This window comes from Bombyx mandarina, chromosome 17 (assembly GCF_030267445.1).
Source record: "Bombyx mandarina strain Sakado chromosome 17, ASM3026744v2".
NCBI lineage: Eukaryota > Metazoa > Arthropoda > Insecta > Lepidoptera > Bombycidae > Bombyx > Bombyx mandarina.
Genome location: NC_143223.1, coordinates 15,573,580 through 15,586,265, shown reverse-complemented (window position 1 = coordinate 15,586,265; position 12,686 = coordinate 15,573,580). Strand labels below are relative to the sequence as shown.

Here is a 12,686-nt window from a genome sequence, read left to right as displayed (position 1 = left end):
GCGCGGGCCGGGGCGAGGCGCGGGACCGGGCGCGGGGCGGGGCGCGGCGCGAGCAGGGGCTGGGGTGCCGGTGGTTTCCCTGCCAGCGTGAGCGGCAGCGGTTTTGCCCACGCGGAGACGGTGGGCACCGGTGCCGGCACGAAGGCAGGCTTCGGCGCACGGGGCGCCGAAGTCTTTGGGCCGACGGTTTTTGGGGGCGCGTTGGCCAGACGCTTCCGCGGGGCCTTGGGGCATCCGCGGTAGTTGGCTGTGTGGCCCTGCTTCTGGCAGAGCACACAGCTCGGAGGTTCGGTCGCGGTCTCTTTGACCCGCGAACAGTCGGCTGTCGCGTGGTCACCGAGGCACTTAACGCACCGCGGACGCGCGTGGCAGTTGCGCGCGGAGTGGCCGTACAGCTGGCAGCGGTGGCACTGCCCGGGAGTGCCTTTCCTATATGGGGCCTCGACGGTGACCCCGGATAAGCCGCAAACGGTGCGGAGGCTTGAGGCAATCCGTTTGCCTTCGGCGGTTGGTTCTAACGCGACGAGAACCATATTATATGCGAATTTATCGCGCCCGCTGTGCATTCGGTGCACGCTTACAATCGGGTACGCCTGCCCGATGAGGTCCTCCTTGACCAGCTCGACGTCGAGCTCCTTCGGTACTCCGCGTATTACTACGCGGAGCTCGCGATCCTCCTGGAGCGCATAAGTGTGGAAGCTTATGCGTTCCTTTCGGAGGTGGGCTGTCAGCGCCCTGTGGTCGTCCGGTGAGGCCGTTTTTATTGAATGCCGTGCGCGATGTTACGCGCATGGATGACGTTTACGTTTTGTGCCTTACAGGCACGGGATACGCGATCCCACGCGGTCTTATCTTGCAAAATTACCGGCGGCGGCGCGGGAATTTTGCGGACGGACGCGGGTTGGGGTCGCGGCGACGGGGTTGCGCGGCGAGGGGAGTCGGGTGAGACCACGACTTTAGGACGCGACGCGTTCGCGGCCTTTGGCTGTTTCGGCGCCGCGGACGGTTCCACGGCGCGGGCGCGTTTTTTCCCGCGCGCGACGGTGGTGAACCCTTCCGAGGTTCCCGGTTGGGGACTCGCGGCGGACTCGTACTCCATTTCCGACTCGGAGTCGGAGCCGGAGCTTGATGACGCGCAAGACGCGATCGACGCAGGCGCGGGGGTGGGGGCGACATCGGCGAGTCGCGAGGTACCGGCGCGGGGGGCGACAACGGAGAGTCGCGGAGTGCCGGCGCGTCAAGGCCGGCCTTGTAAGCTTCGAACTTGGCGATTATGTCCGGACAGACGTCGCGGACGAACTTAAAGAAGAGCGCGCCATTGGCGTCACTCATGGTGAGTGTGTGCCCGGGGGGGGCGTCCCCGGGACTTAAGCAAACTCGCCGAAAGGCGAGTCCCCTGAGTGGGAGTTCACCCCCTGAGCTTTACCAGCTCCAAGGGGGGGGAGTGCCTTTGCCGTGAAAACGGCAGTCGGCTGGGAATTGGGGTGGAAAGTTGGGAAGGTAGGGCTCCACTGGGTTGTGAGAATGCCACAACAAGCGGTGATCTCAGTGGAGTTTTAGTCTCGAAAGAGACTGTTTTGCTCGCCGAATATATAAATGAATTTAATATATGAAATGGATGGGTGATAATGAGTTAGCGTTACGAGTGCACAACTCAAGTACAAACTGTTTTTACAACTCAAGGTCGCGACGCCAGCGACAGCGCGTCAAGAATGCACAACAATGCCGCGATCGGTGCGACAACGACAATGCTGGACAACTCGAGACTCACGTTCGCGACGGCAGCGACAATAATTTGCAAAAACGCGTCCGGACCGAACGGCGATGCAATCGGAACTGTGCCGTTAAAAAGAAATCAATTAATCATTTTGTAGTTTTGTTGAGTACTGTCTGCTTAGTGCGAGTTTTTTAAAGTTCTTGATAGCGTATAAGCCAATCCAATTTTGTATGCAGTTGGAACAGCGCCCCTAGCGGCAAACGTAAGCAAACGATCCCATTCCATACAAATATGAGCTAACTTTTACGCTATCGAGAACGTTTTATAAAAAAAAAACTCGCACTAAGCACACAGATCTGATTACTGTACCGCGGAGTCCTAAATTGATTCCCGGTCGAAAAGACTTTTCATCGTTAAATACAATTAGGATTCCCGTTTTGTGTTCTTGTTACGTAAGTACATTTTAGCATCTGATAAGCAAGACGCGGTTTTTTATTTCGTTCATTTTATATTTCGACGTTTCGGATATTTTTCAACAGAACAGTTACAACGAGACCGAATTCAAATAAAAAAAATATACAGGCACTACACTGCATTTGCAAGAACAATATTTATTAAGCAAACGTTCCTTTTCAGAATTTATTACGTAATATCAACATAAATAAATAATAAATTCTCATTATGAATTAATAGCCTCATTATGTTTATATCAAGATAAAGTTATTGGAACATAAACATAAATATTTATGATGAAATGAGGAAATCAATAATGAAGAGAACGATACAGTTGGTGCCTACTATGGTACGAACAATGCTCATTGCTTCAGTGAATTTCGACTCGTTAGCATACTGTTCACTAGTTGTTTGTTGGTGAAACGGTTTAAATAATAATATTTATTAAATTTTCTGGAAACAAGCAAATAAACTATATTTCAAAGCTGTTTCAAATAGTGATATTGAGATTGAACGAGATTGTTCACTATTCAATTCGTTTTTTGTTTCTGTTAATTTTAATTTCGTAATTTCTATTATTTCAAGCATATTAGTGATGTATTTTTAAAGAATCCAAAACATTTATGCATTTTGTTAAGTTTTTTAATACGATTTTACCGTATAATCTTTAGTATACAGGTATCTAGTCAATTTGTCAGTTTCTTTAGTAAGTAGTCAAATTATTTCATTATTTGTGATTTAAAAAATAATAATTTTATGTTTCAACCCACTGTTTATAATGTAATAAGTACCTACAGTTGTTCATTCAACAAGGTTTTTGTTTGGAAAACGCGATGCGTATGAATTGTCAGATATTTAAGTTTCAACTAATATATTTCTATATCCTAGATTTTGGATAATACTTCGTACATATTTACGAATACACTTATGTTATACGTAATAGGTAAGGTTGAAACTGATTGTTAATTTATTTTGGTTTTTTTTTACACGGTAAAAAAAACTTAGGAATACCCATTAATTTCAATATCGTATACAGGCAGTCTATTTGACAACCTCAAGCTTTAAAGTACAAAGTTTATTTTTTTTGATTGAGTCATTACTGGTGACCCGGAGGCCTTTCCAGTTTCACCAGGACAGGTGGGCGAGCAAAGCCTCAGCCAGGAGAGGTGTTAACTGCTGCCCGAACGCCTCCGAAAGAGACCTAACAACTCAAGAGCAGCTGCTTAGCAAGTGAATCTACTACCGGATCGGCTTTAAAGCACAAGGTCATGGGTCTGAGCCGCAAACTCATTCAGTTTTAATTGCGTTCTCAAACAAACCAATAAAAAAATAGTGTTTAAATCCTCTTTTTTTGAAAAATGTTAACATAATTAAGTATTGTACCTTAATTTTTATTTTAATCTAAGTGTTATTATGTAACCATCGATTCATTATTTAGAAAATAAACAATTGAATACGTTTGTCTTTTATTTTACAACTTGAAGATCATAATCTATATACGTGAAGTAAAAACATTGTACCCCTTTTTACGAAAATTGCGCGATCGGAGGAGTATAAAATTTCCCACACTTATTGAGAATATAGAGAAGGAGTGCTAAATGCTAGTATCATTATTAAATTATGCATAAAAAATACATTAAATGAATAAAAAAACATTACACACACTACCACGTATTGTACCTTTTTGTTATTGCTTAAATTCTGTGGTCAAATTGACAATAGGTTAATATTGTTTAATTATAATATTATTTGCCTATAGTGTAGTCTTGGCGAAATCTGTGATTATAGAAGTATGATAGTCTTTGACATTAGAACCATAATAATAATGTTCAAACTTATAATTTCAATTAATTTTATTCGAATTTAAACTACTGAGGACCACTAGTAATAATAATTAAGCATATTTTTTTTTTTTTTATTGCCTTTGTAGGCAGACGAGCATATGGCCCACCTGATGGTGAGTGGTTACCGTTGCCCATGGACTTCAGGAATGCCAGGGGCAGAGCCAAGCCGCTGCCTACCGCTTAATACTCTCCACAAGCCTCTTTTAAAGAAGGACATGTCATTTTGCAAATGCATTGTGCTAATGTTGTGGCATTCAGAGGTTTAAGCTTATAACTTACAAAATATGCACTGAAAATCTGTTTAACTCCCGTTTTTTACGTTTTAAGATTATCAGAAATTCAAGCCTCGAGGTCATTAAGTGTTGGGCTACAAATATTTTAAGGTATTATTAATATTTAATTTTTTAAGTTACATTTGTAGGCAGGGGAGCATGCGGCCCACCTGATAGTGAGTGATTACCGTCACCCGTGGACATCAGCAATGCCAGGGGCAGAGCCAAGCCAAAAGCCTCCTTTGAAGAAGGATAAGTCATAGCGATTATTTACTCATATACACCTACTTGATTCTGTTTTGGGTATGACGGTGATGATTTTAGCCAAGTGCCCGAGCCCAGACACCGCAACGGAATAAGGGGAATAAGTATTATCCTGCTAATCAGAATCCGTGATTGGTCGCGGCCAATTGAACTGGCTTTTTTGTTTGGTACGGGAGGACAGCTGGTGGTCGGAAGGCTTTTCCAGTTTCGTCAGGACGAGTGGGCGAGTTCGGGCTCGAGGAGGAAGAGGAGATACAGGTAGCCAGTTGTAGATGTTCACGTCTATATATATAGTTGAGAGTTTCTAGACCCCGTACACGCTTTTTTTCCTACCTAAGCTGAGAGCCTTGAGAGGCTATATAAGCGTAACCTTAACTAGTAGGTGAGCTCACGGGACTCAAACTTGACGACGTTGCTAACACGAACCCTAGCAAGAGCCGTGCTTCGCAGAATCTACCACCGGCTCGGAAACGTGACCCACTGAGAGGATCCGTCGAGAAACTCAGTGGGCTGTGTCTGAGGGTTAATTTACTCGTCGAGCCCTTCGTCGCAAGCGACGCGGCGACGGGTTCGACGAGAACGATGACCGTTAAGCCATGTATAATACGGAAATACGTATCAGCATTTCTATTTGTCGTGAATCCGAAATGAGCTCTTACAAAATTAGGGTATCACCAAACATATTATAATTATGAAAATTTGGAAACATAATATCATTTACGTATCAGGTGACTTATGGTATGAAGTATTTCAGATATCGGGTAATATCAATACATTTTTTAGTACTTTAAAGTTTGTTTATTTTTTATTAAAACCCTCCGAATACATGATTAATGTAAGTTTCAATGTCAAATAACAGAAGCTCTACTTCGTGTGTGCAATAAAAATTAAATACAATTTTAAAATTAATTGAAATGTTATTTGAATTGATCTCATTTAAGAGTAATTCATTAATTATCAATAAAATGTATCCGAAATTAATATTATCACAGATCCTATACACAGCGTAAATTAAAACAGCATTTTTCCGACATGACTATGACTGACCTAGTTAACTATTTGTAAAGTCACAAATCAAAATTATTGGATAAACATTGCTTTTAGCATTGTCGTAAGTTATTACCTACATTTTTATATCGTTATTTAAATATTCTCATGTCAAGACGTAAAAAATATATTCCGCGCTACGACATCAAGCCAATTATTCAGCTAAACCAACAACAACTAATATTAACATTATTCCCCTAAATTTCTAAGTCTAACAATATTAATAATGTAAGGACCTTTTTCTCAATAGCGCTAGGTACGTATTATTTGGGTCTATTGTTTTTGTAGGTACCTACGATTATATCAACTTGTTCAAAGTAACAAAATATTTGATACAATTAGTTTTAACTTTGTTCACGAATCGCGCTAAACCTAAAAGACAATAATCCAAAGATTAATGTTTGAAATCGGATTCTAAACACTAGAGGCGTTCACGAAACCGCTTTCCCAAGCGGCTAAACGCTCTGAAGACGAAAACAAGCGAACTGCTTGTCGTCAATCACTTCGTAAACATCATCTCTGTAACTAGTGAGGTTGTCTAAGAACTTCTGGCTACTGTCGTTGTGGATGCTCGTGAAGACCGGTGGGAGAGGCACCGTCCCCGACTCCTCCGACAACGACATGTAGTAGCTCGCCTGGAGATCAAGTGTGACGTAGCCATGAAACGGATGTTAGATTTTACCCACATAAACTGTTAATACAATAAGGTGCTTGCTACCTTTGAGTAAACCAATTGCTTTTACTAAAGTATAATAATAAATAGGCAATGACGAAACAGTTTGGTACTATTTTCTCAACTGTTTGTGAGCCGATTATCTTTGTTTCTTGTTAGTGTTATCACTTTTTTTGGGAAATTGTCCGTTTGTAACTGGCGAACGCTCTATTTTTTCTTACCAATATCCTAATATTTGAGACCGGCGCGGCATGTCCATGCATTCAGGCCTACCCGGACTCATAAGGCAGCCTACCACTATGGAGGATATTGCGTGACCATAGGTTGACTGGCTCCTATAGAATTTTCTAAGCCTTATGGTCTGTTTATTTCCCTACCTATTCGGAAGCTTAAGAAGCTATTCCAGCTACGACCGGTCGGATAGGTGAGCTCACGGGCTCAACCTGAGAGAATTGCTAACACTCGCCCTAGCAAGAGCACTGCTTCGCTGAATCTACCACCGAATCGGAATTGCGACCCACTGAGAAGATCCGCCGAGAAACTCTGTGGGCTGTGTATATGGGTTAGTTTACTCCCCGAACCCTTCGTCGCAAGCGACGGGTTCGACGAGAACGATGACCGGTGCTTGAGTTATCTAAAAGCACCGTTAATGGATTGCGAGGATCCGAAATGACATGTTTATGGCAACGTCGACTGTTTACCATTCGGTCCACCGGATCGGGTATGTAATTACTGGCGGCCAAGACAAGAACATTTTCGGCAACAAAATATAGCAACTTCGGCAATTTCGGCAGAGTTTCAGATTCGGCTACTTACTCAGTAGTCGATGGAATAATACTTTAATAGCCATGCGACAACCTTTTTTAACTACCATGAGGAAGTCATACCAATTACCTATCTCGGGTTCTTAGTAGTTGCTTCTATCCTGATTCGACGATACAAGATCAATAATTTATCTAAATTTCCCCTTAAATACCTTTTTTATTCCTTAGATGGGTGGACGAGCTTACTGCCCACCTGAGTTTAAGTGTTTACTGGAGCCCATAGACATCTACGATGTAAATACGCCATCCACCTTGAGATATAGGTTCTAAGGTCTCAGTATAGTTACAACGGCTGCCCCGCCCTTCAAACCGAAACGCATTACTGCTTCACGGCAGAAATAGACAGGGTGGTGGTCCCTACCCGTGCGGAATCACAAGAGGTCCTACCACAAGTAAAAACTAAAAACTCTTTCTAAAACTGTGTTATTTCGAACTATGACACTGGTATATGTTAAGTCGGTTCCGCTGGAAGGCAACATGTACAAGAGTAGTTGCGGACAGCTTTAAGGAGCTTTCAGTACATGCTCATGTGAATACCTGGTCGGGTCCCATCATGTGGGCCTGTCGTTTCGTGTATCCCCTCGAAGCTCTGTCTTTCTTCTCCTCCTCCCAGTGGGCGATCATCTCCTCAGTGGACGGAAGACTAAAGGTCCCGTTAATGGAACGTATGTAATATCTGACCTGAATATTCAATATTAAAAGTCATATGAACACAAACAGTCGTTTCTTCAATCAGCTCATAAAATATTTAATTAATATAGAGCTTTTTATAAAAAAACTCCGTACTGACGATGTCTTATGCCAAATTCTATCTTAAAAAGTCCTTTTCTAAAAACTTTTTGATTTTTTTCGCGAGACTTTAACTGTATTACGTTAATTATTGATAATAAAAATAACTGGGAACAAATCACGAAAAGTCATCTGACTCTGATTTAGGATTCCCTGTATTATGGATATCAGAGACTGAAATACATACTTATATACGTTTAAATATAAATACATATACATAAATATAGATAATGAGCAACCAGAAAAAGAGCAAAAAAAACACGTTCATAATGTTGGTCCGATGTGGGATTCGAACCCACGACCCTCGCCACACCGATTTGCACCACCGAATCAGTCAAAATTAACTACACAGGATAAAATTATAAATTGAAAAAGATAAATTACAACATGAACTGCTCACTAAAATATAAATACCGATTTAAGTGAATTTTTACAGTAGCATTATGATCTCAGTTAAAGCGGCGGACAACTTTATGTAAAATGTAACTATTGCTATGCAATCATCGGATCCGGTTGAAGGTTCTGTCTCACGGGACAAGAGGATGAAGTCAACAAGTAATCCTGCAAGCACTTTTTACTGGTGGTAGGACCTCTTGGGAATCCGCACGGGTAGGTACCACCACCCTGCCTATTTCTGCCGTGAAGCAGTGATGCGTTTCGGTTTGAAGACTGGGGCAGCTGTTGTAACTATACTTGAGACCTAAGAACTTATATCTCAAGGTTGGTGGCGCATTTACGCTGTAGATGTCTATGGGCTCCAGCAACCACTTAACACCAGGTGGGCTGTGAGCTCGTCCACCCATCAAAGCAATAAAAAAAAGCACGACTGTTTCAGAAATCAGTCGGCGCGATCTCACAATATGTTCTACATCCCACAAAAACCATGTATTATTGTAAGATTCTCTGTTATCTGCGACGGTACCTGCAAGTCAAACATGGAGAATGCGCAGACGTAGTAAGGCACACCGATGAAGCACATGGTCGGGTGGTGGATGTTGACCAGGTGCTTGTAGAGAGGCTCCACGCAGTTGTCTTCCACGGATATATTACAAGACTCGTGAAGAAAAGGGAAGTTGTATAGATATCCTGGAAGCATAAGGTCTTTTGATATGTCTGTGGGATTTTCGTTTTTTGAAAGCTCCATTGGTTGTCCTTGCCAGGGACAGATCCAGGTATTGCTCGGGTTTCTTAATTAAATTAATATACCACGCGGTTGTTATTAATCGTATTGCTTTGCTTAAGCGCCATAACATACCGATAGCTTAACTGGTGATTTGAATAGATCCCCGACAGAGGTGGACAGCGCCTGAACAACTTTTATTGCCGATTTCCATGAGCAACGGTGAACAATTAGCGTTAAGTGGGCACTGGACTGTCAGCTTAATAAGTTACATTAAGCTAAAGCGAGGAAACAGGTGGGCTTGACGACATCTAGTAAGATCCCATTTTCACAGATTCTTTGGAGCCTCTGTGTCTATGGAGAGACTTCGGTTCTCCTTGTGTTGTACACCGCATGTTTCACTGAGAATGCTCCCAAGAGCTGTGCAAGATAATCTCTTTATTTCTGTTTTATCATCACAACCTCCTGGTCCCAGAGCAGAGTTAATCCATACTACCTGGTACTACCGCGTTTATCGACAGTGCGTTGCCAGTTTTTTTTTTATTGCTTAGATGGATGGACGAGCTCACAGCCCACCTGCTGCTAAGTGGTTACTGGAGCCCATAGACATCTACAACGTAAATGCGCCACCCATCTTGAGATATAAGTTCTAAGGTCTCAGTATAGTTACAACGGCTGCCCTACCCTTCAAACCGAAACGCATTACTGTTTCACGGCAGAAATAGGCAGGGTGGTGGTACCTACCCGCGCGGATTCACAAGAGGTCCTAACATCAGTAATAGGTTCTGTAGAAGGTATCTTTTTTGACACGTTCTTCACGAATCTTCAGCAATAGGCAGCGGCTTGGCTGTGCCCCTGGCATTGTCTAAGTCCATGAGTAACAGTGACTACTTAACAAACTGGTTAGCCGCATGCTCGCACCTACAAAACCAATAAAAAAAAGACAAAATTAAAAAAAAAAACAACATCCCATAGCTCACCAGTACAGAGAAACACTACATCAACTTCATCTTTACTTCCATCAGCGAAGTGAACCTTTTTTCCATCAAGTCTCTTCACGTCCGGCTTCTGGGTCAAGTTATCGGGGAAGACTGTTCTGGGTTGTTCTTTCAAGTGATGGCTGAGTATGACTTTATGGGCGACGTTGGTGACCTCCAAAGCGATGTCCATTCCCGAGGGTCCCGCGCCAACCACCAGCACACGCTTGCCCGAGAAGATCTCTGGGACTCTATAGTCGTGGCTGTGCATCACGTCTCCTGGAAAGAAGACCTTATTATCAGCTCGCTTTTACGGCGTTCGTTTGTATTTTCAAGAATGTACTTCATCGCATCGCGAGAGCATCGGTATCGCAGGATCCGACTGATGCATGACCACGACCACTCTGTCAAGAGTGTACGAATAGGAAGGAACTTCGTCATATTTGTATTGTATTCCTTTTTATCATCGCGCCTCCCGCCATTGGAGTAGAGTTCATCAAGATTATCTGGAACTGCTGCGTTCATCGACCGTGCGATTCCAGAGGTTTTTTTGCCACGCACCATCCGACTATGGAATGAGGTCCCCTCGACGGTGTTTCCCGAGCGCTATGACTTATCCTTCTTCCAACGAGGCTTGTGGAGAGTATTAAGCGGTAGGCAGCGGCTTGGCTCTGCCCCTGGCATTGTTGAAGTCCATGGGTGACGGTAACCACTCACCATCAGGTGGGCCGTATGCTCGTCTGCCTACAAGGGCAATAAAAAAAATCTCTCTATTGGTAAGTTTTTTTTACATTTCTCTTGAGCAGTGCACTGATATATTGACATTGCAAAATAAATGAGTGAAAGTTACAAAAACTTAAGTTTGTCATAGCTAAGTCGTAGTTAAATACCGTAGCAGATAAACACTAAAAGCAATGAGAGCGGGGCGGGGCTGAAACTTGCGGCAGCTAAATTAATAATGTTAAATAATTTACACTTTATATATGTAAATAAAAAAAAAGGGAAAATGAGTTTGTTTGTTTAGTTATCACAATTTCACGTCTTAATTGCTGAATTAGCATACACGTTGTCCCGTAACAGATCATTCGTACCGAATAAACACACCATTTATGAGGGGATACATCCTGGATAATTAACCGACTTCAAAAAAAGGAGGAGGTTCTCAATTCGACTGTATGTTTTTTTAAAATGTTTTATACCTCAAGTTTTCACTTCGATTCTGATGATTCTTTTTTTATTAAAAAGCTGACGCTTCCCGTGTGGTCCCATTACAATTTAGTCCAGTTCTGATAATGGTATCCATAAGAAAACCATATAAGTCTTAAATTTGCATTAAGTACGTGCGCGACACATAGATGAATAACTCAATAACTCAATATCACGCCAACCGATTTAGATGATATTATGATGATATATTAGTGTATATTAATTTTTTTTTAAATATCTTTTTTTTTTTCTATTTGAAATCGGTTTTTGTTAAAGCATGTCTGCTTTCAATTATTTCTACAATTGTTTTTGGCACTTCACGGATGATGTTGTGTTGTATGTGGTTATTTATTTATTTTATTAAAAAAAAAAAAAAAAAGTAAGTGCTAACAAATGTTTCATACATTTGACGATGGCTTTAGTTAGCTAGAGCTAGTTACAGCAGGGAGGAGATTTTTTGTCTTCGCGGAAATCACACCTTGGAATTCCTTCAGTCCCGGTATGTTCGGTATAAAGGGCGTATTGTAGTGGCCATTACAGACGAACACGTAGTCGTACTCCCTCGTCTCTGATTCTCCATTCAGCAAGTTCTTGAACGACACGTCCCAGAGTTCGCCCGAGGGACCCGCTTTTGGTATCACGAGGTTGACATGGTGGTTAAACTGAAAAACGAAATTCATTTTTTATTGCTTAGACTAGCGACCCGCCCTCGTTTCGCTTCAGAAACTGTAATTTGACTTCTCCACTATTTAATGGATGTTATTATACATATAAACCTTCCTCTTCAATCACTCTACCTATTAAAAAAAAACCGCATCAAGATCCGTTGGGTAGTTTTAAAGATTTAAGCATACACAGGGATATAAGGACAGAGAAAGCGACTTTGTTTTATACTATGTAGTGATGAGAAATAGTTATCGGAGCCCATAGACATCTACAACGTAAATGCCGCCACTCACCTCGAAACATGAGTTCTAAGGTCTCAGTTGTACAGTACAATCCTACCCTACCCTTCAAAATGAAACGCATTACTGCTTCACAACCAAAATACGGGTGGTGGTAATCTACCCGTGCGGACTCACAATTGTTTATAGCAACGATAATTGCGGCGTTAAAGGTAATTATTCTTTCGGTATTAAATATATGTTCAGTGATATATTATTGAATATTCGTGCTTTCATCATTAATTTGAAGTCGTCGTGGCCTAAAGGATAAGACGTCCGGTGCATTCGTATATAGCGATGCACCGGTGTTCGAATCCCGCAGGCGGGTACCAATTTTTCTAATGAAATACGTACTTAATAATTGTTCACGATTGACTTCCACGGTGAAGGAATAACATCGTGTAATAAAAATCAAACCCGCAAAATTATAATTTGCGTAATTACTGGTGGTAGGACCTCTTGTGAGTCCGCACGGGTAGGTACCACCGCCCCGCCTATTTCTGCCGTGAAGCAGTAATGCGTTTCGGTTTGAAGGGTGGGGCAGCCGTTGTAACTA

The 12,686-nt window shown here is 42.3% G+C and overlaps 1 protein-coding gene across 3 annotated transcripts in view; it reads right to left on the bottom strand.

Annotated features, from left to right (window-relative positions):
- Positions 1-12,686, bottom strand: part of Fmo-1 (Flavin-containing monooxygenase 1) — a 31,490-nt gene that overhangs the window by 4,574 nt on the left and 14,230 nt on the right. For 2 of the 3 annotated variants that reach the window (XM_028181205.2, XM_089734478.1), the window contains 4 exons: positions 11,665-11,848; positions 9,984-10,259; positions 8,806-8,969; positions 7,632-7,775 (listed from right to left, as the gene is read on the bottom strand). In XM_028181205.2, the coding sequence (XP_028037006.2) occupies positions 7,632-7,775; positions 8,806-8,969; positions 9,984-10,259; positions 11,665-11,848 (768 nt within the window). Of the gene's footprint in view, positions 1-5,522; positions 6,233-7,631; positions 7,776-8,805; positions 8,970-9,983; positions 10,260-11,664; positions 11,849-12,686 lie in introns of those variants that run through there. The other variant, XM_028181206.2, reaches the window with a different exon arrangement.